This window comes from Danio rerio, chromosome 23 (genome assembly GCF_052040795.2).
Source record: "Danio rerio strain M-AB ecotype USA chromosome 23, GRCz13ab, whole genome shotgun sequence".
NCBI lineage: Eukaryota > Metazoa > Chordata > Actinopteri > Cypriniformes > Danionidae > Danio > Danio rerio.
In genome coordinates, this window is record NC_141043.1 from 19675815 (window position 1) to 19703679 (window position 27865).

The following is a 27865-nucleotide window of genomic DNA, read 5'->3' on the forward strand; positions in this document are numbered from 1 at the left end:
CTTGAAGTTTCGAAATGCTAACTTGCAAATCTAAAAACTTAGCATGTGGACGTTTTCTCCTTTCTCTTAACTGTGAGAAAGAGTCGCAAAGGCTAAGAGGGAAAATGTTGCATATCTGACTCTGAGATGTAACTGCTTTTTATCACATTTAAAAAAAGAGTTTAGGGATGTATGTATATATCGCAAATATGAACTCTGAATTGTGAGATTTGAAAGTCACAGTTACCTTTGTGTGCTTTCTGTTCTGTTGCATTAAACGATCCCATACACATCACCTTTTTAAATATATTTTTTCCAAACTCCAAGTGATAGTGTGGTTCCCTTTAAGTAGACTGTCGTAATATTACGTATCTGCTTTCATCTCGATGCTCGTCCTCCCTCAAGCAAGCTGTCAAACAGAGCTCTCGCGCCAGAATCATCATCATTATCATCATCTGCAGCTCCGCCCCGTCGACTCGCGCTCGCGAGCAGCGGAGCACCGCTGTGGTGGAGTCCTTGACGGGGACGAGCACCCGGGTAAACACGACAAAACACCGCTGTTTACATGAAGACAAGCTGATTCTCGCTGGAAGGCTGCAACCAGGTAAATGTCAAATGCTTTGCTTTGCAATATGGCGTGCAAAACATGATGCATCTCTGTAGCGAAGGACTCCTTTTGCATTTCCTGCGTGTAGGACACAACAAGGACTGTAACGCGGCAGATACATTGCTTTTATGGTATTTGGATTTACCAGGCAGACCAGTATGATACATTCTCATCTTAAATCGTGTGTATTTGAAGCATGCGTTGAGACACATAGGCGTTCGATGTTTTGGTGCGCGCGCGCACAGCAGATGTTTCTGGCAGCGAACACGCGTCTGCATCTTGCATTTGTTTTGGTTTCCCGCGTTCATTTCATTCCAATCCAACACTAAGTTTCCATAACTTAAAATCTGCTATTCCTTAACTACAAGATATGCTTTAAGTGTCAATTTAGTTTCAGTACGTCCCGTACTCTGTGAGTCGTGACAGGGAAACTGTAGTTGCACGGCCTAGGGTGCAGCATGACCTTGCATCCCTTTAAGGACTTGCATATTGCAGAGAGAATGTGCTCGAAAGTGGATTTGTGAGGATCTAGAAAGATCATCATCTGTAGTCTTTATCACATTTGAGTAAGGGTACAGAATTGGAAACATATTAAAGCAGCAGATTAAACTGTGTCATTACTGTTATCTTTTTACTCTTTCTCTTTCTGTGGTGCTGCAATAATTATCACCCTCTTCCTTGCACAGGATTGCATTTGTTGCATGTAGACTAGCCACTGAACCTCTTTGCCTCTTGGTTGTGTAGTGTCATTATGCTGTCCCGTCTGTCTGTCTCACCACACACACACACACACACACACACACACACACACAGTAGTCAATCACACTTGTGGAGCTTCTCTCTGGTATAGTGACTGAATGGCTGTCTCTATGGAGACCGGATCTACATCCTCTCAGCATGCAAACAAATCTTACAAACCTCACCACGTTGCTTTCAGCCAAATGTGCTGCAGCTACAAAGAGCACACATATTGTATTTCAGTCTGTAGGGTAAATACAGGTGAAGTGCCACACTTAAGCTCAATCATCTGTCAGTATCTGTCAGCAGTTTTGTTGTCTGGCATTTGAAACGCTTGAGCTCTTTAAAGCAGCATGGACTCAGATTGACAATAGTTTCCTATTGTTCAGCATCTGGAAAAATCATTCTAAAAGTGATTTCTACAGTATTGATTCTTTTTGCTGTTGTTCTTATTTATGTTATTCATCAACATTGAACATGATGAAAGCTCTGTATCATTCACAAATATGTGTGATTTATTTTTAGTGTTGTTTTCGTTAGCTAAAATTATTAAGAAAATGCTCACATTAATGTTAAAACTATTTTTCTCAAATAAAATAAAAATATTACAATAAATACTTTAAAGGAAAAATAGAAATTAAATATGTAACTAATTAAATGATGAACAACAGCAATAAATGGAAAGGCATTTATGCTGAATTAGTAAATTTGCTAGCAGAAATAAAAGCAGCACTGAAATAAAAATGACTATTACTGTTATCAGAATATTACATATCATTTTGACTATTATTATTATTCAAACAATTAAAAAGGAGTCATTTTAAACTAACATTGAACTAGAAAATATCAAAACAATTAACTCAAAAATATTAATAAAAACGAAATAAAGTTAAAAAAATTAAATAAAGTATAGCATACAAATATAGAACAATTAAAATAACAGCCTTATTCAATTATGTCTGAATAAATGTAATTAATTTAGAATGAAACGACATTATGTAGCTGTTCAATTCTTGTTTTTCAAATTAAAAGAATAACAATGACAAAAAATCAGGAAGTGTTTCACTTGAATTAATTCTTTTATTTTATTTTCAGCGTAGTCCCTTTATTATTAAACTAAAGCACCCGGTGCCACGCAAACCCAGGAAGAACATGCAAACTCAGCACAGAAATGCCAACTGACTGAGCCGAGGCTTTAACCAGGGACCTTCTTGCTGGCTACCCACTGCGCTACCGCGTCGCCTTACCTGATTTTACTTTTATTAAATACATTCAAATCATGTTCAATCAGAATTTGCTAAAGTTTACAAATAATTACAAAAACTTGTACGTAGCTTGGATTTAAAGCTAAAAGTTTGTAACCAAAAGAATGAAATAGTATTTTCCCATAAAACACACTTCAATACCGTTTTTATTATTTCACCATGCATTTCATACTATTTGTAATTGCTTCTGCTCTGTTCTATTATTGATTGCTGCTTTTTATAGCTCCTATAAAGCTAATTGTATTGATTACTGAAGTAGTTCTTTGTGACATGACATGCTTCTGTGTTGTTTATTCACTTCAGAGCTCATGTTTTACTGCTCTGCCGCATTCATTCATCCACACTGGATGCTTTGAGCTCCATTCAATCCATTGATAGAGTGATCACTTCTCTTCCAGGACCCTCCAGAAGTCTGATAAATGACCTATCTTCATAAAATTCATTTTAGTCTGCTCCCATATAATGAGGCAAGCCATACAGTATGACAGACTTACTCATGTGGGTGGTACTATACAAGAATAGTTAGTTACAAAAAAAATAAATGGTGACTCTTCGTACAGATCTTTTAATGCAAGACTGTTAAAGGTACACTAAACAGTTGAAAACAGAGTTATTAGCTCCCCTTTTAGCTCCCCTTTGAACTTTTTTCTTTAAAAATATTTCCCAAATGATGTTTAACAGAGCAAGGAAATTTTCATAGTTTGTCTGATAATTTTTTTCTTCCGGAGAAAGTCTTATTTGTTTTATTTTGGCTAGAAAAAAAGCAGTTTTAATTTTTTAAAGCATTTTAAGGTCAATATTATTAGCCTCTTTAGGCTATATATTTTTCTATAGTCTACAGAACAATTACCCTAACCTGCCTAGTTAACCTAATTAACCTAGTTACGCCTTTAAATGTCACTTTAAGCTGTATAAACATGTATTGAAAAATATCTAGTCAAATTTTATTTACTGTCATCATGGCACAGATAAAATAAATCAGTTATTAGATATAAGGTATTAAAACTATTGTTTAGAAATGTGTTGAAAATATTTTCATTCCGTTAAACAGAAACTGGGGGTAAAAATAACCACTAATATTTCTAATAATGCTAATAATTCAGGGGGTTTAATCATTTTGACTTCAATGGTATTTTGCAAAACAATATTGATGTTTGAAAGTACCAAAGCAATCTAACAAGACCTCGCCACTTTTAAATATATCTGCAATCATTTTTAGAAACGTCCCTTTCTGCTAAGTGGCTGCAAGCTTTTTCAAGTTGACACTATGGTCAGAAGTTCTTTTCAAATATTGCCTAGTGGAACTTTAACTTACAGTAGGGTTTTGTTTATACACGTCCATTACCACCCATATCAAGAATAATAATTATAAAGAAAACTGCACTGTAAAACCCGATAAGTTAATTCAAACCATTTAGGGAAACTGATTGCAGCAAACAGTTTAAGTTTTGAAACCAAATGGTTTGTGTACTTTAAATCTCTATATATATTGTCATACACACTAATAATATTTGAGTTTACATAAAAAAACATTAAGATTATGAGTAAACATTTTAAGTTCTGTTATCAGATCTGTAGCAGTTTAGTTAATTGAATGAATTAAGTCCTATCAAATATATAGCAACTTAAATGGTTTGAGAAAACTGATTGCCATAAACGGTTCAAGTTGAATGAACTCAAATGAATAAAGTTTGCCATCTAAATTAGTTCGCCACAATTGGTTTCCTCAAACCATTTGATCTATAACCATTATTTTCTATTGCACAATTGATTATAACTGCATGCTGTTGTTTTGTCAACTGCTGTTTTAAATTCTGAAGCTAAAAAGAATCATTCTGATTCCAACTATATAGTTTCTTTGTGCTGTTATAGCTGTGATGTGATCTGTGAAGTGCCTTGTTATTATCACCAGCGATCTAGCAGCTGCAGATTGCTGAATTAAGCGCAGATCATAACGGACTACAAATCTTCCATACATGGACTACAAGTTCCAGTCATGCACCACACACACTCACACCGGTTCCTGATCCTGACTGATTGCAAACACACAGCCGGAGGATTGTCAAACACTGCTTACATGGACTATTGATACAGCGCACACATACACAAACACATCAGGGCTGAGTCTTCTGTAATGTGAACGGGGATGCTGACAACAGAGTACGATCTGGATCTGTAGTCCATGTAACAGCGGATTTTTAGCAATATGTGTTTTTACCAGCGATTTTTCAGGATTAGATCGCTGATGATCATAACACCCCTATTATGTCATATTTGATATTTTTCAGTGTTTAATATTTTGACATATATGTAATTTTGTTCTATTACCATTTGTTACACTTTTTATTTTGATTTATTTTGATTAATTGTGGACTTCAAATTAAGTTTAATCAGATCAGTATTTCTTCAGTATTGTGCAGCCCTGTATGTGGATCAGCATTTTCTGCTGTGATATAGCTTGAATGTGGCCTGCGAGAGAGAAGAAAAGTGCTGGGTTGTTATAATCGCTCATCTGCAGCTTTGGGCACATCTAAGGCACCAGCAGGCAGAGGTCAGTCAGTGCTGATGACAGCAGGTGCATGACACAGCACATTTCTGCATCACACTGAATTAGAAAGCTGCTTATAATACATTGTTTTGATTCTGCCATATGAAAGTTGTTCATAATCTGAGCAAATAACATGTTAGGGTTGTATTTAAGTATGTAAGGCTTCATTCACACATGAATAGTCAAAGTTATAGTCAAAACGTCATTAGGAATTGTTATGCAATTAATCATCTCAATATACAGTAACAGTAAGATGATGACAGATAGACTGCTAGAGAGATTGAGGTTTCGTGTAAAGTTGAATCAGGACATGCAGGACAGATCCCGCAGCTGCGCTCTACATTATGACTCGCACTGCGTCAGAGGGAGAGAACAGCACACTGTCCCGGTACTGACTCAGCTCTTGTGCATTTTCTGCCCCTCCAAACAAGGTCTCCGTTTCTGTGCTATTCTAAAGCTTGAGTGTGAAACTGTAGTGGTTGATAAATAAATCTTGCTTTTCTGTTCATGGACAAATCTGAAAATATTAGTTCTCAATTTGGGAGATAGTTTCATGATGTTCTCACCCTTTAAATAAATCAATTATTTTATTTGAGTTTTAGATATTGTAGCACTTCAACTAAATGCTACTTCAGAACAGTTTTTGTTTTAGGTCATTTGCCACATAGTGGTGTAATTAGTTTTAGTATTGCTTAATAACAACAATACTGTTCTGTCTTGTTCATTTTTGAAGTGCTTTCGCTTTTTATGCTTATTAACCTTTAGTCATTTTAAACCCTGATTAATTAACAATTACAAGGTATCATGGCCTGCTGTGTTTATTATTCATTTTGTACTCTTCTCTGGGGTCCGCTTACGATCTTAGCAAGATTTTAACATCAAAAGCATCATAGTTTACATGGAATTGGTTATTTTATATTCAGTTTTGATCTCGGAATAGTTGTGGTGGATTCTCGACTTGGAAGTAAACACCTACTAATGTAAACTTCTGAATGCATGTTTCACCAACAAAATGTTTTGAGAATGGTTTTGTTTATCCGCTTGTTAAGTTGACGTTTGAAGTTGGCGTAAAGTATGAAATACTGTTTCCAGGTCCAAGCTGCCTCTCATTTAAATTGGGAAAACATTAGTTTATGACCACTTTTTAGTCATATCACAATAAAGTGAATTTTATGTAAAATCATGTGTACATAACAGCTGCATCACACTCAAAAATACTTTACCAATTTATTAAAACAGTCACTTTCTGGCCATTTGTTATTAGACTTTAAAAAAAGCTCTAAAGAAAAATGAATATTTAAAAACTAATTTGAATAAATCTTAGAGTAAGTTAATATCTTTTCGGTTTCTTTTTTTAACTAACACTCACTGCCTTTTGGCAGCAAGAATCTACTATACAGATTATTGAGCTAATTATTGACTACAAAATTAAATTGCAAATCAAGTCACAATCGCAATATCTGTCAATAAAATTGCAATTTGTTATTTTCCCCCAAATCGCACAACCCTAGCACTTGGACCCGGAGGCCGGTTTCGCATGATATCCCACTTAACAAGCAGATAGTCAAATGACCTCAAAAAGTCAAGGCATGTCTGAGTTTATGATCCCTTTAATCCTCGGAGTTCATCAGTATCATGATAACAATGGAATAGTCTCTTGTATTATTTTTCTCTTCAAATTCTGAAACAACTGTTTATATACAATGTGTGATGTGTCCTTGACTGTCCAAAGCACTTAAAAATTAAATACATGATTGGCTGTCAGCTCCTACTGTACACTTATATATATATAACATTTTATTGCCAATTATGGTTCCATCATGAAGAATCTTCCTTGGAAATGTTTTATTCTAGACAAGGTTATTTACAAAGAAAAATAGTTCTTATGGTAAAATTGTTTTTCACACAGTAAAAATGGTTCTTTTCACTGAAATAAAGTGACTTCTAAAGTGTAAAAGGTTCAGCCCAGGCTCATTGGAAACCACTATCAAAGTACAAAGTGAGCAACCGAGGAAACTGACAAAGTTGTCATTTTGAATTGTACACACCTACTGTACATATACATTTGTAATTATGTTCATATATAGCTGCATACTTCTACATACTTCATAAATATTAAAAGCAATCTGTACATACTTTCATCTATTGTTAATCTCTGTTCATAGCTAATACAACCTGAATATAATGTTCATAGTACATTCATCTGTAAATATTACACATACTTTTTCTATATTTGTACTTTATAACTAATACCTATATCCTGCACTTGCTGCTATTGCACTCCTGGTTAGACCAAAATTACATTACGTTGCCTTGTACTTACAGTATACGTGTGTAATGACAATAAAGTCGAATCTAATCTAATGTCCATTTGGAGATAGATAGGTCAGGTAAATGTATTCGATTAAAAATCATAGACACAATAAGTGTATTTGTGGTATTTATTTGCTGAAAATAGTGATTTATTTGTTGATAATATGGCCCTGCAATTAATTTTAGCATGAAAAGAAACAAAAGTTGTTGGTGTCATCCTGCCTGTAGTGTTTATTTCACCTAGAAACTGCAGTCAAATGTACATTAAGTACATTTTTGCAGATTCAGAAACATTTAGGCTGAGGCACGTATTTGGAATCAGTCTTAAACTGGGATTAAAAGTACTGTTTAGAATGACAATAATAACATGGAGAGTCAGTGCAGTTTTGAAAGATCTTCTCATCGAGTTGCATATTGTGGGTTGCATATTGCCTCTAACACTTAGCTGTGCCAGTTCCTTTTTAATTATTTAGCTCATTAATCCCTCTTCCTCTCATCATGTGTCTCAGGGTCCCCACTACTGCAGAAAACACTGCTTTTGCCCTTCCCTTTCTCCTTTGCTCATTTGCCTGTATCTTTCAAATTTAATAGCTGCATGAGGAAAATGAAAATGCTTTAGGCAGATCTTAATTTCAGTGAGCAGTCTGACTGTGAAAGTTAGCGCTCTGTTATGTCTGTTGTCTGGCTTCACACCAGCGCAGACTCAGAGATCAGCTAGTCCGTGTCAGCACAATGTTAGATATATTACAGCTCCGCAAGCAGTGCTGCATCCAGCTCTGCTGAGTGTGGAGAGGTCAGACAGATTAGAGCAAATGGACAACTTTTAGGCTTGATTGGCCTCACTTAATAAAAATGAGAGTATGTGCAAACATTTAGAGGTTGCCATAACAGGAAAGTTCACCAAAACAAAGTATTATTCGTAAGTTTTTTATGGATTCCTTTATTTCCAGCGTGTAGAAAGTAATTCAGGTTAGAATCAACATGGAGTGTCTGTAAATGATGATATCATTTTTATTTTTGGTTAAAACTTTGAAAGTTTTGTTTTATTGTTGTTGTTTAGAAAGCTGTTATTGACAAAAAATCGTTGCAAATAGCTTATCCTTTGGTCAATTGTACTAATGCTAATGTACAGCATACAATGTAAATACAAAACAACAATTTCACAAACAAAATAACAAAATTAATTCATTTTAAAGCCAAACACTTGTGTATAATTGATCAGAAAAATACACTGGTTAAAAATAATTAGATATATTTAAAATATAAATATATGGTGTAATTTGTTATAGTAAATATGATTTTTGTAACACATTTTAGCATTGTTTCACAATAATAAACTCTTAATTTGTTGCTAATTAATAGTTATGATATAAATATTCGTTCAGATTTGGGATGTTGAATAAGATCATATAGAACAGAGGTTCCAAAGTAGGGCCAAAATAGGTAACCTTTAGTTTGGCTCACCATCCCATCAGAAAAGAGAGGGAGAATGTTGGGAAGTTGGTTGGGTCGAACCCCTTTGACAGAGATCATTATTTTAAATTTAATGTTACTTTTAGGTTCTTTGTTTAACTGAATGTTGTTTCAATTAAATGTTGTAAATACTTTTAAAATGGAAATACAGTCAGTTGACAGATAGAGGGCAATGCACAAAACATCGGCAAGCAAATGAAGCTAAAGGCAGAAGCAGCTCGACTATATTTAGCATTGAACTCTAAGGTGTTATAAATGGGATTGTTTATGTTTTTACTTTAATAGGGTTATTATAAAACGGTAAAAATGATACTGCATCAATAATGAATATGTTTTAAAGCAACATTTTTAGGTTGTTTTTAAATATGAGCAAATAAATTAAAAATTAGGGCGAAGCTGTGGTGCAGTAGGTAGTGCTGTCACCTCACAGCAAGAAGGTCACTGGTTCAAGTCTCGGCTCAGTTGGCGTTTCTGTGTGGAGTTTGCATGTTCTCCCTGTGTTCGCGTGGGTTTCCTCCGGGTGCTCCGGTTTCCTCCACAGTCCAAAGACATGCAGTACAGGTGAATTGGGTAGGCTAAAGACAGTAGGCTAAACTGTCTGTAGTGTATGAGTGTGTGTGTGAATGTGTGTGGATGTTTTCCAGAGATGGGTTGTGGCTGCAAGGGCATCTGCTGTGTAAAAATTTGCTGGATAAGTTGGCAGTTCATTCTGCTGTGGCGACCCCAGATTAATAAAGGGACTAAGCCGACAAGAAAATGAATAAATGAAATTAGAAATTACCCATGGCAAATTTAATGTAATACGGTTTGGTATATTTCACTTGGCCCACAGCCCTCAATCAAGATGGGTTTTTGGCCCTTTGAAAGAAAAAGTTTGGGCATCCCTGATATAGAATATGTACTTACTTACCAAGTACAAATAAACAGCCAATATCCTAATAATAGGCAGGCAATAAGCCTCAGGTAATAGTCAATGTTATGAAAACAATTAATTTAAATCAGAGTATCCGCGGAGTCTTAAAAAGTCTTAAAATGGAAAATGAAAAAAAAAGTAAATTTTAGACATTAAAAAGTCTTCAGTCCACAGAAATATTGTCTTTTAAGTCTTAATTTTGATTTGTTTATGTAAAGCTACTCAATCCATTCAACATATATCCAATTACCAACAATACATCTCATTAAAACTTTCAGCAAAACTCTATTTATAAATGATACTATAACAGTTTGTTGTGCAGACATTTAGTTTAAGTTTTTATTTTTAAAGTGTTTTTTAAGTTGGTATGTATACAACTAGGGTCTGCTTGTTTTGACACATTATTTTAAATATGTGGCTAAGAAAGAGCTAATAAGAATTTTTTGATGGGGAAAGTTAAAACAAATTCTGCTGGACCATTTAAAAAATCCTTAGCATTAAGCCCTAAATCTACATTTTTTTCTTGATGGTCTTAAAAAGATCTTAAAAAGTCTTAAATTTGACTGGGTGAAACCTGCAGAAACTATCTAATACTACTACTACTATCTAATGATCTTTTTGAGTGTGAAACTGAAAACATATTTTTGACTTAGACTTTTATTTTATGTATTTACACCATTACAACAATAAAACAGAAAATTGCCTGTGTTTGTGTGTTTTGTTCAGTCTGGCTGCAGCTGAGCATTTCCTGCTGTGTTGACAGAGAGGAAGAGGAAGAAGACAGATCCAGCTGAAGAAGGAGAAGGAGCGTAGACGACTGCTGACTCCATGTCTTCGCCTTCAAATAAAAGATCTGGTTCTGGATCACGCAAGTAAGTGTTTTGTCTCTCAGTTAATCATCTCTCTAACAGACATTCTTTCAGACTTGCAGCTGTGTTGGTGCTTTGCTGTAATATCTAACCCTTAATATCTACTGCTGTTTAACTTTTAATCACATTTTTTATCTGCTGCAGTTTAATGACCTTTCGAGCTTCAGATGCTTAAATAAACCTCTGTCTCTTTCACTTCCGCTGCTATCATTAACACATCAGCTGTTTAACTGTTTCCATTTCTTTCTTCTTCTATTTGCTGTCAGGTTTTGTTCACCCACAACTTACAGGTTGTATAAAACTGCCAGTTCAAAAGATTTACTTGCACATCTGAATAGGATCGAAAGCACAAATGTACGCTAAAGTCTCATTCATAATTAATAAAATAAAGTACAGATAATGTAACAGTGAAAAATATGGAATATAAAAATTGTTTTATTAAAAATTGTTTAATAAGATAAATAAAATATAATATAAATAAAATATATAAAAAATATAAAGAAATAAAAAAACTGAATTTGTCGGAAAATAAAATATATTTAGTAGGGACTCTTAAGGATATAATTTATCAATAATTAAAACTAAAAAATTGGCTTTATTGCAAAGGTCAATAAAAATGTTCATAAATAAATTATTAGTCAATAAAACCATTAATTTGACCAGGTAATAATTTGTAATTTTGCAGATGTCTTTACTCTCGCTTTTTGATTTTGATAAGGGCACCTAGGTTACCCCTTTTTCAGATTTAATATAAGTGTTTTGCGTCTCCAGAACGTGTCTGTAAAGCTCAAAACACTCATCAGATTTTTCATTATACCTTTTACAAGATTCTATTTTATACATTTTTGCACTAGGGGGCTGTTTTGTCGTACTGCGCCTTTAAGGCTAGTCCTCCCCGCCTACCATTTCTACGTGCCTTTCTGCATGCCTCTCCTCCCTCGCCTACGTCAGACAACAGACAGACTTAAAGGAAGAAGGTCTCACGTAGCGTTTGTGAGAAATACCACAGTAAGAACTTTATCAATGAGTATTTGTAGTGCAGTTACATCATTGAGTCACACACACATTGTCGATACAAAATTCACGTACGCACACACACACATACCCTCACAGACAGACGCGTTTAGCTTTGCACTCTTTTTGCATGCATGCGTTATACAGGTTAATCTCCACTGCTGTATGGATATCTGTTATGTTAATGTAGAAAATAAACCTAATTTATTGTCCACAAACCGGGATTGAAGCGTCTTCTTTTATAATTGTTCTGACACACGGCTGTGCTGATGAAGTAAAGCTGAAGTGAATCGCTGTAATTCATTACACACATGCTCTGTTTTAAAACATTTTAAACATGTAAAACTTACACTTGATCACATTTGATGATGATTGATGATCCTAGGAAACTGAACAGACCTTTTATTCCAGGTTGCTTTGCGCACATCTGGTCTTGTTTATATGATTATACACATGACTACTGAGACATGTTAATAAGCGCAGCTGTCAATCAATTAGGTGGGCAGGGGGACCACACTCCTACGTCAAGTTGCGGTCGGTCTGAAAACCGCTCCAATTGGTCCACCGTTTTTATGTTGGTAAATTGAAAAAAAACAAGGACTGTGTGTGTTTATATCACCCCAATATGATGGTCTGTACACTAGATCTACACATATGTCTGTCCAAACAGCTTGAAAAGTAGATTTTTTACCATAGATGCCCTTAAATATTAATCACAGAAGAAAAAGTATGTTTTATGTAAAAACTTTAATACCGACTGGCTTTCATTAACTATATCATGTCATAGGAATTTGGGTCAATATCTTAATTGGAAATAAATAAATAAAAAAACACTCATTTAACTTAATTTACAACAAAAAGTCATTTTATAATTTAAATAATGATATGTTCATGTAAGTTACATCTAAATACAAAAAAAAAAAAAAGTACTTTTTAACCACTTTTCCACTATCGGGCTGAATGGTTTCTTTGCTTAATTGTTCCATTCCGTGACAAACTGGGCCAGTCAGCAAGGATGCAGTTGTATTTTCCACTGTGGTGTTGAAAATGGAGCTCTCTGGAATGCAATACAAATGCTTCAGTCATTGCCTTGTTAACAGAAGTGTAATGAAAATAACTGGCAGACAGGCAAGAGAGTGACGATGTCGGCATGGCTTTCTTACCGTGCCTAGAATTCTGTGTAAAAAAAAGTCTTGTATCAGGCTCATGTGGAAATAGAACTGGAACTTTTAGGATAGTTATGATTCGTTAAAATCGTGGAAAAACTTAATTTGTGCACATTTCTGGTTGAAGCCACACCCACTGTTCTGTCCGAGTACAGAAAATAAACAAAGGTTGTCATTGCTAGAGATGTAGCAGTGGTGTCCGTGGGAGTTTTTGGTGGTAATGCAGTAGAGCCCAGCTCTGTGCCTCTGTCTCATCTCTCTCCTCAGATTCAACCTGCTGAAGGCCCTGCAGCCTAAGCACCGCTTGCAACAAATGCTGTCATCTCCCACTGCGTCCCCCGTGTGAGACTCTGATTCAGTTCCCTACAGTAGGGCATGACTGTAGTCGACCACACTGCTACACTGGACATCCACACCAGCCCATTAGCCGCTACCACTGATGCCCATGTTGAGGACCAGAGAGGGCAGATCTGTAGTGATGGATCGTTATTAAACAATTTATTCATTTAAAACAAATCTTGTATGTCATTCAGAAATCTTTAATGTAATTCAGGAAAGAGTCATCTCAGAAACCTATACGTTTAATAACTTCTTATAGGTTTTGTACAGAAAATAGAAATGATCAGTTCATCTTTATAATCTTCAGGTTATGAGTTGTTAGTTTCTCACCTGACGGCTCCATATATGCTGGAGCTGTGCAGTCTGAGGTGGAAACAGAAAAGACAAGTTCACCTCCTATGATGATTAGTTCAGGAATTGGTTAAAAATTCAAGATCTTCTTTACAAATAGGTACAAAGTTAATTTATTATTATTTAACTCTTACAGCTACTTGAAACAGTTTAGGTCATACATTGTAGCTTTATTTCTGTTCATTAATTTCTGTCAAGATGCTTCTCTTTCATTATTTCAAATTGTAGCAAGAGTTTGTTGTGGTATGAGTTTGTCAATGTTTTCAACTTTTTCCGGATGACAGAGATGAACTAATCATTCCTCAGTTGTTGATTTTAATATGCCAGCATTTGTGTGTATTGGTGAATTATTTACTAGAGAATTAACCAGAATTAACTGTTCATCTCTATAGATCTGATACCCCTGATCTCTGGTCTTTCACAGAGTCTCAGAGGAAGCGTGAATGAATCGGTTCACATCTGGGAATCTTTTCCATTATAAGCCATTTTGGCTTTGACTGAATTGATTCTTAACGTGATTCAGTCATGATTCTAAAGTGTGTGGCAATGCAATGCATATTTTGAGTTCACCACATTACCCAACTCTGCTTTAATTAGTATATGTATACCTGAACACATGATGGACACACTGGCTGCTTTTCTCTTTCTCCCCTTTTCCTTGCTATCAGTATTGATAGCAGATTCCTCTTTGTTTTGTTTTTCCCCTCTCACTCTTTCTTCAAGCACGTTTTGTTTATTTTGGCTGTTTACTTTGATTATCTCTGCTTTGTTCTCTCACCTTAACCATGACCTTGGCTTGCTTTCATGGTTAGGTAGTTCAGCAAAACTCTTATAGCCCACCAACGGTGGTTCTGGTGGACAGCAGTTTACTGTAGATGATTTGTCATTCCAAGACATTTTTACTTGGATCAGTGAAATCTTATTTTTATTATCATTTTTATTAGTGTGTATTTCTGGTGTCTTGATTATTAAAAGTTTGAATTCACTTTATTTTAGAATTTCTATTTTTTAACTGTCAAATTATTAGTTTTAATTATTGACTTTAAACTTATTTCAGTTAGTTTTTTTTCTTTTACTTCATTTTTTCACCTATATATATATATATATATATATATATATATATATATAATTTTTTTATATCAAAATTGTTTTTTTTTTGCAGTTTTATTTCAGTAACAATTGTTTTATGTTTTTGTTTTTCATTAAACACTGATCTGCATCTTATATTTTGTACTCAGGGTTTATTTCTACAGATTTTAATTTAATTATTTTTTAACTACCAATTTAAAGTATAATTCTTTTGTTTGCATATTGCTTTGATAAGACTGTAAAATCTCTGCTGCAACTATCATTTCTAGGTGGTTGACAGTAGGATTATTTTCAGTGGTCAACGCTTAAACTTAAAATTACCCAAAATTTAATTTTCCCCAAAAAAGAATGTTTCTGGAAGATTAAATAGTCATTATTCTAAGCTTCCCCATGCTCCGGGTATTGTGTAAGTTTATGAACTGGGTAGGCTATGTGAGGTCAGCATATGGCATGAAACAGCATGTTCAGAATGTTTTGGAAAACTATATTCTCTTTCACTTAAATAAAAGATACATTTATTTAAAAATAAAGGAGATTTTGTAACTCTGTCAAGTCATAGTACAGTATTGTCAGAATGTCTCCTATTTTATTAGGGTGGCAAAGTGATCTGATCCCACCAAACCCTGGGCTGTAGTGATTTTTGGAAAACATCAATAATTAAAAGAAGCTTATATGATCATTCTCCCTGTCCTCTCCTCACCTCTGATTTGATTAATCAATCAGTCAGTCTGTCAATTAGAATCTGTCAGTTTTCATTTAGATCATAAATAGGCTTTAGATAAATCCAGGGGAGTTCTTTAAAAGGGCTTAATGTATTATTGTCAGTGTGTGAACAGTAATAAAACTGGAAAAAACCCAACCAACTTTTTAGGTTGTCTGTAAAAATCTTTTTAGTCTGAAAAATCAAAAGACTGTTATGTGTATACATGCTCCTTTGAGCCTCTTTTTGGTTGATTTAAGGAACAAATTATTCAAACAATATTCAAGATACTGCCAAAGCTGTTCCATAACATATCATTCTATCATCCAAAATAATGAATCTATAGTCTTGTATAGCCAGTTTTACATGGCTTTAGTTCACAGTACTGTATGTGTTCACGAATAAGTTGCAGGCTTCAATTCACATAAAATCCACCAGTGCCGCTGAAAACAAAGCATAACAGAATCACACTGTAATAATACCACACTGTAAACCCCAAAAAGTTAAGGTAACTCAAATCATTTGAGGAAACCGATTGCAACAAACCATTTAATTTCAAAAACTAATCCTGAGTTCTGTGAACTTAATCCATTTGAGTAAATGAAGCAATTTGAGCACAGTAAAACCCAATAAATGAAGAGAACTCAAACCAACTGTGTACTGTAAGACCCAATAAGTTAAGGCAACTCAAACCCTTTGAGGAAACTGACTGCTACAAATCATTTGAGTTAAACTAATCTAGGAGTACTGTGAACTTACTCCATTTAAGTTAAAGTAATGAGGTATTTAATGAACTCATAACCTTCAACACTGAGTTCAAAACTCTTTTCAAATGTGTAGAATTAACTTTCAGTCAATATTGAGTTAACTACACTTATTTTATTTGATAAAGTTGACTATTGGATTTTGCAGTGCAAACCCTTCCCTCCCCCCTTTAAATGACATTTCTTCATTTCTAATCAAAGAAATGCCTTCAGGGCAGGTCTATGCAGGTCTTGTTTCTGTCCTGTGAGACAGCGGTTCAAACAAATATGATATGATTCTATCTGTAAAATTCAGCTCCTCATTCCCAAAAACATTCTGCATCAGAGGTGCTGATGGTGATTCCAGTGGTCAGTAATATTCCACAATGTAAAGTGGAAATTGGCATTCAAATTCTCTTTTATTTTAATTTCCAAAAATTATTTCAATGGGATGCAAGTCATGCTAAAGAGAAAAAAAATCAAATCTGCATGTGAAAATTTAATGAAACCTTATTTTTAGGGGGGAGATAGCTATAAATAGAGCATAATGCATGGATGCACAACCCCTGCTTCTACCCAAATCCATCCAATATTGATAAGTACCGTCTATTCAAAGAAACATTCATTTAAATATATATATACAATACAGGTCAAGATGAACTTTAGGTGTGTGCCAATTTGTGTAACGATGCCTTCTTGTTTGTGGGTCAGTTTTGACTATTGCAGGTTTATAGAGCTAGACTACACACCCATGGAGTCAGGCATTATGGTCTCTATGAGACAGAGCAGAGGATTTCTGACACCAAAGTCCCCGGAACGCCACTGTCGGTCAGCCCTCCATCATCCCTCTCTTTTTCATCACTTCTGTCTCTTTTGACTATCTCCTTTCATTTCTTTACTTCTCTTTGTTATCTGTGTCAGCATGGATTAAAACCACAGCACGATTTCCCTATAAAATCGAATGTTTTGATTTTATTGAGGGTTTAAAGTTTGAATTGCGTTTGTGTATCGTGGTGAAATGTGGATATTTGATCTCATGAGATGGCACTGCTGTTAGTTTCTGCTTCTTCAGCTGCCAGTTTATCATAACTGAGTCATGACACATATTTATCATGATCTCACACATAATACAAGTGATTGTGTTACTTTGCACTTTCTTGCCATTTTTAGTGTTTGTGTCACATTTAAATCTAAAAAAGGTTTTGTGTCCCCCTTTTTGACCAGTTGACAATGTATAGAGGCATGTTAGTCTTTTTTTGTACAGTTGGTGTGCATGTTTGTTTTTGTCTTTCATGTATTATTACGTTTGTGTTTGTTCATGTAAGTGTTTGTCTGTCTATTCTGTTTGTACTGCATCCTGTGTAGGGCTGCACGATTAATCAAAGTCGATTTCATGCACATCTTGTCAGTAAAGCCAGTTCTGTAATCAGCTGTAAATCTGTCTCAGCTACTTCCCGATGGAGCAGTGTTTACTACACAGAGCCATAGTTCACTGACAAGCTACGCCTAAATAATGTGGACCATTTAATTGGCATGAATCTGAAATCGAAGATGATTATTCCATGATTTGACAAACTGCAGCATTTGCAGTTTCCACACCCTCTGGCCTACAGAGATTTAATACTAATTACAGAGCCGTGCTTCCCTTACAAGATGTGCATGACAATCACTGCTTTTTCTAAATTATACTCGATTTCATTTCGATGTATCATGCAGCCCTAATCCTGTGTCCTACTAAGTGGCTTTGAAGGTGACGCTGTGAAATTGTGATTTTTGTTATGGAACAGACGGAGTCCAGCACCTGTCAGTAACCGTGATCCCTATGGAAATGCCTCTCTCAGCAGCAGTAGCAATTCAGGGTCATGCAAGGGCAGTGATGGAAGCCCAACCCATAGGTGAGACACAACTTGTCTAGTGATGTCACTTTTTTATGCATCTATTTAAATATTATGTTTTTTTCTTCTATATACCAATTTTTTGTCTATGTCAGGCGTCACATAAAATACACCTCCTGCAATGATAACCATGGCATTCGACCTCCTCCTCCTGAGCAATACCTCACCCCACTGCAACAGAAAGAGGTGTGCATCAGGCACCTGAGAGCACGGCTTAAAGAGACCATCGAAAGACTGCAGGACAGGTGAGGCATCCATCGAAATCACCGTAAGGGTCCATGCAGGATTTAATTAGTCTGATGAAATTGGTTTTAGATTTTTTAACAGCTAAAGCAAGTAGCGGTTAATTAAAGGGGCTACTTTATTTCTATGCAAATGTTCACTTGGTTTATTTTCATGTCCATGTAAAAAAATGTAAAAACAGATTTGCCTATTAAATTGCTTCACAGTGAATACTACCATTAAACTGCAGTCTCGTTTATTTCTCTCATCAGCACAGGCTATTTATTACGTCTAAACTGTTTATTTAATGGCAGCCTCCATTTGTCTAATGGCAAGGATCACATAAGCATAAATGTATTTTCAAAGCTTCTGTGTGTAATGCTCCAAAGAGAGATATTGTTGAACATTCCTATTCATCAAACAATCCAGCCATTGTTTGGCTGGATAATGATTTGCTCATTGCAAGTCTGGGCAAACATCTGTTTAGCCGTATTGGTTCAGCATTAAAATAGCATTAAATGGTGTCAGTGGTAAACATTAAATGATGTTCAGTGAAGAAACTTTCACCATGCTTTCCAAACAAACACTGACAGCTTGTTATATGTGTTAAGGGGCTGTCCCACTGGAGGAATGTTTTCATTATTCCTACTGGTGGAATACCCACTTTTTGTTATGTTCACACTGCAAGAACTGGGATATATGTGTTTAAAACACTGACACTATTACAAGACATACAGCTAATGTTAGGGGCATTAACCTGCCTTTGTTTTTGCAGTTGTTTTCTTTTTTCATCCTCAATCACATGTAGAACTATATGTTTCAATTGTAATTTTTTTCCTCCATTTTAATATTTTAGTTTGTTAAATTATACTTCAAGATTTCATAATTAGGGAGAGGGGAGTTTGAGCTCAGGTAGGTCTTGAGAACTCCACTGCTTGTGAACGTGTTAGGAATAGCTGAGAGATATAGCAGGCTAAGAGTTTGTCCTATGATGCCACTTTGGATTAGTCAATTTACTTATAATGAATGAAATCGGGGAACCCAGGGAAAACCCTCATGAGCACTGGGAGAACATGCAAACTCCGCACAGAAACTCTAACTGGCCCAGTGGAGTTCTTAATGTTAGGCAACAGTGCTAACCAATGGGCTGCTGTGCTACCCAATCAGGGGAACGGCGAGAAGTAGGAGTGAAAGGGGAAATTCTTCAGTGAAAAAACTCTGGTTATTTATGGTGAGTTAGTATTCATCTGATTGGCGCAATATGTGAAGCTGATGCGGGACTAGCCGTGGTCAATCATAAGCATGTGATCCTCTCGAAATTAGTTCATAAATAAACTGATATTCTCAATGCCAAAAAAACAAAGAGCACTGTCCTTCCTTCAGTTGTTCATTTTTTGTTCATCCTCCAGTTTGTCATTTTGAATGCTCTGCTTGATGTAGCTGTCTGCTGGCATACATCACTTCTGAATTCCTGGGATAGGACAAAAAATGTTTAAATCTTTTTTTCCTTGCTTGCTTTTCTCTTTTGACACCTGTTTTTCTGTCCTTTACTTCCTCCTTCCTTAGGGACTCTGAGATCGATGAGTTGCGTACTCAGCTGACTCGTATGCAAGAGGACTGGATTGAAGAGGAATGCCACCGTGTGGAGGCCCAGCTGGCTCTGAAGGAGGCCCGCAGGGAGATTCACCAGCTTAAAGAAGTTGTTGATGTTGTCAAATCCAGTCTGGGAGATACTGACACAGGGGTGCAGAAGGGCTTCCAAGATATAAACCTACAGAACCACAAACTGGAGTCTTTATTGCAAAGCATGGAGTTGGCTCAGATCGGCACTACCAAAACAGGAGAAGCCCTAGCAGGTGGAGGATTGGTGGGGGCAGGGCTGGAGGTCAGCGAGGGCCTGGCGGGGTCTTCCGAAGGCTCCCCAGCTCGCTCGCTTACCCGCAGCTCTACCTACACCAAGTTGAGTGATCAAGGTGGCCCGGAACGTGAGAGTAACGAAAACGGGTGTGACATTCCATGTTTGTCAGGCGAGGGCACGCAAGACAGCGGGTTTGTTTGCTGTGGAGAGAGTGGGAGAGGAGCCAGCAAGGCAGATTTGCTCCTGGAGGCTGCATTTCTGTCTCAAGAGACAGCCTCGCTGCTCAATGCGTACTCCCGCCTGCCGCATTCCTCCACCTATGAAGGACTGTGCAGCAGTGAGCCGAGAGTTGTGCCACTCCGCTGCAGTAGTATCGGGGCGGGGGCCAGTGTTAGTTTAAGCCATCCCTGTCTGTCACATCATCACTTATATCTTCACCACCTTCGTGAGCAAGGCATTCAAACTGAATATGACCATGCCCCAGCTTCTGCTCCTGCCCATGGTCCTAGTACATCATTTAACTCTGATCTAGACACTATTGCCGAGCGCACGTTCCGCTCTCAGGCCTGCAGTCCAACCTCCACATGGATGTCTGATGAAGGAGATGATCTGGAGTCAGCAGCCACAGAATCAGCTATTACAGCAACAGTTGCTACAACTTCTGTTGTTGCAGACTTTTCCACCAAGTCCGCACCAGTAGCAATGGGGAATTGGATGCCAACTGCATCTGATTCCAAAGGAGCTGCAACTTTTCCATTGATGCCTATTGATTCCCCTGACAAGGAGACTAGTTTTTCAGAGCCCCTTACAGACTTGCCAATCAGCACAACAGCTTTGACCACAGAGACCATTGGATCACCAGTAACCAACTCAACTGTTCAACCACAACCTATAACAGACCCTTTGCCAAACCCTGGCACATCCCCTTGCTCTATGCAGCCTTTGGTGGGGACAGAGGAGGACTCCCTTCCTCAGACCACTCAGCCTCACAGTGTATTAACAGAGACTGTGGTTCCAGGGGATAATGTGATAAATATAGGCGCAGATGATGAAGATGAGGGGGATGAAGGTGCAACGAACACAGATTCCAAATCATCTGGCTGTGGTTTACCAGTCAAGAACTACTGGAGTCGGCACTTCCTAGTGGATTTGCTTGCAGTGGTCGTGCCAGTGGTTCCCACCGTGGCATGGTTCTGTCGGGGTCCACATCGTGATGGTCAGCCAATTTACCATATTGGTTCTCTTTTGCGTGGTTGCTGCACCGTGGCCCTCCATTCACTTCGTCGAGGAGGTGGCCTTCGCCACTACCCTGCAGGAGGAGGTGGTCCAGGGGGAATGAATATATGAGACATTCTCTTTCTTGCAAAGCCCTAAAACCAGTGACATCACTGTTCCTCTGTCAGATGTGCTATTAGAGTCTGGGTAAAACATGCAAAATATTGTTTGAAGCAGGGATTGTGTCTGAGCACAGGCCCTTAAAGATGTAGTTCTCTTTGGTCTATGTTCAAGAGGAGCTAAGAATAAGAAAGGAGAAACATTAGCATGTATTTACACCAAGATTAAGGCTCCATGTGAGCTTTCACCTTTCTTCACATTTGTTCACTTAAGAGGTGAGATTAAGAGTTCTCAGTGATGGATGTGATGTGGATGGTTGCACTGATATTGCTGAATGAGTGACACTCAAACATCCCCTTTAACATGATTGCATTACCCTTATTTTGAGTGACGAGACGCAATAAGTGATAGGATGAATCTGTCTATTTGAGTGTCCGTCCCAACTTCACGTGGAGGATGTGTGTGCTGAGTGTGTATTGGTTTATCTGAGAGAGTGTTTGTGTTATTTGTGTAATGTACAGTGCAGCCAAAGTATCTGGATTACTAATGGCCATCATTGTTGTTGCTGTGAGTGCAGTAGTTAGCTGTCCCATTATTCATGCCTGTGTGGCACAGAGCAGCCATCATTTCCCCTTAAGGAGCCGGGCAAGCGCCTGCAGAGCTATTTATATGCTTTGAATATACCACTAGTGTCCTAGATAAGTGCTGTCACAAAATGAAACGTAGTCCATCTGGAGTCTTTTAGAAGATGTACTCATTATTTTAGGCTCAGTTCATTGGCAATATTTGATGGTTTTGAAATGCTGTACAAGTTGAATGCTGAAATATGTATCTAAAGTATATATTATAATAGGATAGTACTAACATTATGAAGGATTCAGCATTTATACAATGATCAGGGTTGAATGACTTTTATAGGGTAATCATAGAAGCTTTTTCACCAGAAAATAATTCGATTTTGTTTCACTGTGTGACCATTAAATATTGTCACGTTAGCCAAATGTTTTTGGATAAAGGCTAAGCTTTAATACGGTCACGTTCACTACACTGGGTTAGATAATTACAAATTACAAGAAGTATAATTACAAACTATAATTGTGTAATTACCCACTTATAATTTTACCTGTTATTATCTATACATAATGTCAAATCTGACCTTAATTTAGCTTTACTCCATGCTAAACAAATCATTGGTATGCTAAAATTCTAATTAACTATTTTATTTTTGAAATGTAGTATATAGTTCACAATATGTGAAGAGTTCAAATGCAAAACCCTCTAAGTGTTATCTGAAATTTTCCTCTAAAATGAGTATTTTTCATGCATTTGTCCTATTCGATTGGCCACACACTTTAAATTATTCATCCTTATGTTGGGTCCAATTTGCACCCTGCAGCGATTGAGAAAGTAAATTTACTTTACAGTCCCAACTCTTGATCAGTCCAGCCGATTTGAATGTTATCACTTGATTGAATGAGCATTAACAGTAGTTATCAGCTGATAGATATGGGCCAGTAGGGGCCTTCTGCGACTACTGGTAGGCTTAGAAGGCTGTTATTATCCACCCGCATGGTTAATCAGCTATAGATCGCATACAGCTGTGGCCTGAAGTTAACAAGAGTTATTTATATTATTTTTTACATGTCCCATTAGTTGTATTAACTTCTACCCCTACATCAACCATCACAGTAATGTAAAAACAGATCTGGATCTGGAGTCTTCTCTGGTAGTATAGCTGATTAACCACAAGAATTATTTATATTATTTATTAATTCCCTTATTAATTGTATTGTATTACCGTCTACCCCCTACCCCAACCGTCACAGTAATGTAAAGATCTGGATCTGGAGTCTTCTCTGTTAGTATAACTGATTGACCATGTGGATGGATGATAACAGCCCTCTTGCGCCTACCAGCAGGCACAGAAAGCCCTCACCGGCCATATCTATCAGCTGATAACCACTGTTATTGGCCATTCAATCAAATAATAACATTCAAAGCCGGTGATTAGTTTGCTATTGGGATTTTTGCAATAGTCAATGGCCATGGTGAATTTTCACAAATTGGTGGATGTGTTCTTTTATAATGATAACATGGCAGCCATGACCATGTCACAAAAGAGTATCGACATCTATGAAGACATCTCTGCCAGTAATTTTCTCATTTCCCCTTTGCTAAAAAAAAAAAATAGAAGAACCAGCTTTCAACCTGCTCCATATTAGTTTTTCTTTGAAAGTGAAGTTTCATACACATAATTACTGAGCATGTACGTTTAAATATTATTAATTCAAAGATCTTTTGAAACTGTCTGTCTGTGATTACCCACTTTTATTACCATTTAAAAATCCTCTACATCTGGCTTAGCCCAAATATTTGAAGTTTAACAATTTTAGTTTCCAGCTTTTTCCAATCATTTGGCCAAGACTGTATGTCCCCCGAGATGTTCATGTTGACCTTTTATTTGACTGACACTTGGTAATGGATGACATTTACTGTCAATTGCACTATAATTCACTTTATAAGCAATTACTTGAAGTATATTTGATTGTGTGATTCTGTCTGTCCAAAGGCCAGTGCATACATGTGCATTTGTGGTTCAGGGTTATTTCAAAGAACCATTAATCAAAGTTTGCATTCAATTGTTGAAAACAATGTACCAGATAATCAGCCAGGCGAACACCAACTGTCGTTATTTGTGTCTCACATATTGTCTTATCTTCTGTTCCTCCAAAACCATGAATAGCCGCTGCCTTTCAGTCTACCTCCTCCCTCTGATGTTGTGTACAGTACATGTAGTGCAATATTCGTTGTAAAGTTCTCTTTGAAATAATTTGCTGCTTTCTGTAGTGCCGATTTTGTGGCGTCTGCAGGGTGTTTGATATTTATTCTTTGAACTGCTGACAATCTTAAGTTGTGCTTCATGTGGTGGCAAGCGTGCACAGATGTGTTTGTTTTGTAGTTTAGTCCCTGCACCTTTCACCTCCATTCCAACTTAGCACTTATAAAAGAACCTCACAGTTGTTAATAAGACTGTATGTATTTGTTTTGTTTTTTTAATATCGACTTGTGTTTGTTGAACTATGAATGTGATTATGAGAGGTTAAATGAGATTGTTTCTCCAGGTATAGTAGGCTCCCCCCAAACTGCTATCGTCTGTTTTGTCAAAGATATGTACAGAATAACTATTACATTAGTTATTCGGCCAGGTAAATGTTTTACGTTGATATAAAGCTTTGTATAACTGACCTGTAAGGCCTTGATAAGGTTTTCTGGAATTTTTGAAGCCATATTACGAGCAGAGATGTGTATGTTGGCCCTATATGCTGGTAAATTTGAGTAATAATATTTCTGTTATGTTACATGTTTGTTTTATGGAAATGTAAACAGCGTTCAGCACTCTTAGGAGAGAGAGAGAGGAGCTGTGTGTGATTTAATGTGAAAATCCATGACTCTATAAATGAATTGTCTGTCTGCATTTTGGTGGTAACTAATAAGAATGAAATATAGTTTGTTTTTAAGTTTGAGATACTCCATTATAGGGAACGTTTACCTCAAAATCCATATTGACTTGTTGTTTACTCTCCCTCATGTGGTTCTAAACCATTTGGAGACTTTTTTTCTGTTAAATGAAAAAGAAGATATTTTGAAGAATGTTGGAAACTGATAGCATTTGACACTAGGAAAAATATACTATAGTAGTCAATGGTTACTTTTTTTCCATGCTCAAATAACTTTTGGTGATTGTTCAAACTACTTATTTTAAATGAGTTTCAACAACCTAATTCTTAAGGTTTTTGGGATAACTCAACTTTTTTATGTTCAATCCACTTCAATTTGTAATAATGATTGTTAACTCGACGAAGGAAGGAACTGCGTGAAACTTTTCTGCATTTTTTCCAGCGCAATATTCTTCAAAATGTTTTGTTTTGTGTTCATCAGAAGACAACCTGCATCAGTTTTAAACTTGATTCCTGGAGGGCCACAGTTTTGCAGTTTTGCTCCTATCCTAATCAAACACAGCTGATCTAACTAATCAAGGTGTTCAAGTCTACTTGAGAAAGTCACTTAAGCAGGTGTGAGTTAGAGGAGGTTGGAGCTAAACTGTGCAGAGCCGCGGCGCTTCAGGAATTGAGTTTAAGATCATTGCCTTTAGAGGTTCATAATAAGTTGATGGTGAATCAACTGTGACTATTTCAGTTTTGGGTGAACTATCCCTTTAAGAATTCTAATAAGTCAGTGCACAGAGAATCTGTTCATTTTCATTTGTTTATTTTGTTTTAAAATTGTGGCTAATAGTGACAGCTTGGCACAACTGGCACGACCTTTTGTTTAGAATGTGGTTTTGTAACCTTAAAATATCTTCAGCTTTTAGGTCAGACATCCTGTCATTACTCAATCACCCTCATGTTGATTCAGACCAAATAAGACTTTTTGTTCCTCGTCTGAACATGAAGATAATCAAATGTGAATTCTAATCAAATCTTCAGATTTCCGCCCCTCTACTGACAGTTCATGTTCGCACAAAACCTCTAAATGCTTCAAAGCATTTACAAAGAGATCAACGAATAAATCAATGTGGATCAAGTGGTTTAATCCAAGTCCTCAGAAGAGAGACTGATTCAATTTAGAGGTTTAATCCCATGTAAACACTGAACAGAGAACCATACTTGCTTGATTGCATTGCCGCTAGTCACGCAATGAGTCTCATACAGTACATCAAGCAAGCATGATTGAGCCTCTGTGTCTGAATGTGAGTATGTTTGATGAACCATGCTTGGTTACACTTGATATTAAATGGCCTTAACTACTGTGTACTTGCATTATAAAATAAATAAAATGTACTTACTGTCTTCATTATGTATTAGTTGATGTGGGATATGGGTCGAGATAGGGACAGGTTTGGTGGTATAGGTAGGTTTAAGAGTGAGTTAAGGTGTAAGAGAGATGGTTAACAGTGTAATTTAAAATGTAATTACATCCAGGTGTTTAATTAATCAAAAGAACGAATATGTTTTACAAAATAACAAATTGTAACAAATTATTAATTTTCATGCAAGTACACATTAGTTAAGGCCATATAACCCTTGTGTAATGTTCAAATTTACTACCCTTTTGTTATGTTATTTTTGCATAAATCTGTTAATTAACCTCAGTTCTGATCAAAAATACTAAATTGTTTTGAAAATTACTGGATTTTAACCCCTTGATTACTAAATTCATAAATGATGTCACTTATTTGGTGAAAAAACACACAAAATGACACATTTTCAATATAAAAAGTAATTGTGGGTTGGGTTTTTTAAACCTTTTCATTACAGTAACAACATTGGCTTTGATGCATTGTTAGATTTTCATTTTTTCTCTCTAATTTACTGTTGGTTGTTGCTGTTTTTTGGTCGTGACTGTTATTGCCCCATTGACTTCCATTATAACCACATTTAATGGAGTAAATAAAAACAAAGACTGTATTTAGGCACCATGTAGTTCTAAGAGCTGAGATGCATATTTAGATTTTCTCAGACACTTCAAGGTAAGTGTGTAATGGTCAGTCTTACATACACACATTTAATTTGCTGTTATTCCATATAAAATCCAGAAACTAAGCTTTTTCGCACAGGTCTATCTAAAGGGTTAATGGTGCCAACTGATGATCAACAGCAAAAATGACCAATTTTACATCTTCCCAACAGGGAAAACCACCTACAATCAAAAATGCCTGATTATATGGTGTCATGGCTTGCAATAAAAAAATAAAAAAAACAATGTGGTTATATTGGAAGTGAATGGAGCAAAAACAGCCACCAACAGTAAATTAGGGAGAAAAAAAAGAAAACTATTCAAAAACAATGCATCAAAGGCAATGTTGTTTCACATGGCTAAGAAAAAAAGAAAAAGTTCAGTTTCTTTACAATGTAAAGATGTCATTTTAAGTGTTTTTTTCACCAAATCAGTGACATCATTTATGAATTTGGCAATTGAAGAGTTCAAATCTTGTAACTTATAAAAACATTTAGTAGTTTTGATCAGGACTGACCTGGATTAACAGATTTATTCAAACAATCTAGAAAAAAAAAAAAATATATATATATATATATATATATATATATATATATATATATATATATATATATATATATATATATATATATATAAATATATATATATAATCTTTACTGCATCAGATTAAATTTCCCCAAAGTGTATTGAGTTTTTTCATTCAAAGCATTTTCTCAAAATACGTCAAAATAAGATGTCACCAAAAATCATTCTGCTAAATGAAATACAGAAAAAGTAATGGCCAAATGAAGACTCTAAATCACTCCAGAGTGGATGAAAACATCCCCAACAGCATGTAAGAGTTAATATAAAGTCACTTATTGTTTTATGTTATAAAAAAATCATGTGCCTTCAGAAGACTTTGTTTTAAACCACTTATTTATTACCCATG

The 27865-nt window shown here is 36.1% G+C and overlaps 1 protein-coding gene across 9 annotated transcripts; it reads left to right on the top strand.

Moving 5' to 3' along the window:
• The first annotated feature begins 452 nt into the window (after nt 1–452).
• On the top strand, nt 453–24941 carry snphb (syntaphilin b). Of its 9 annotated transcripts, none has more exons than XM_087306768.1 (7): nt 453–583; nt 10563–10708; nt 13153–13227; nt 16819–16935; nt 17895–18002; nt 18098–18247; nt 19791–24941. In XM_087306768.1, exons 2-7 carry the CDS (start codon nt 10665–10667, stop codon nt 21427–21429), a joined length of 2133 nt encoding a protein of 710 aa, XP_087162894.1. In that variant the 5' UTR covers nt 453–583; nt 10563–10664; the 3' UTR covers nt 21430–24941. The 9 variants fall into 9 exon arrangements, with proteins under 9 accessions (XP_087162894.1, XP_087162895.1, XP_087162898.1 ...); XM_087306769.1 differs by having other exon boundaries at nt 10600–10708; XM_087306772.1 differs by lacking the exon at nt 16819–16935.
• Nucleotides 24942–27865: the final 2924 nt, after the last annotated feature.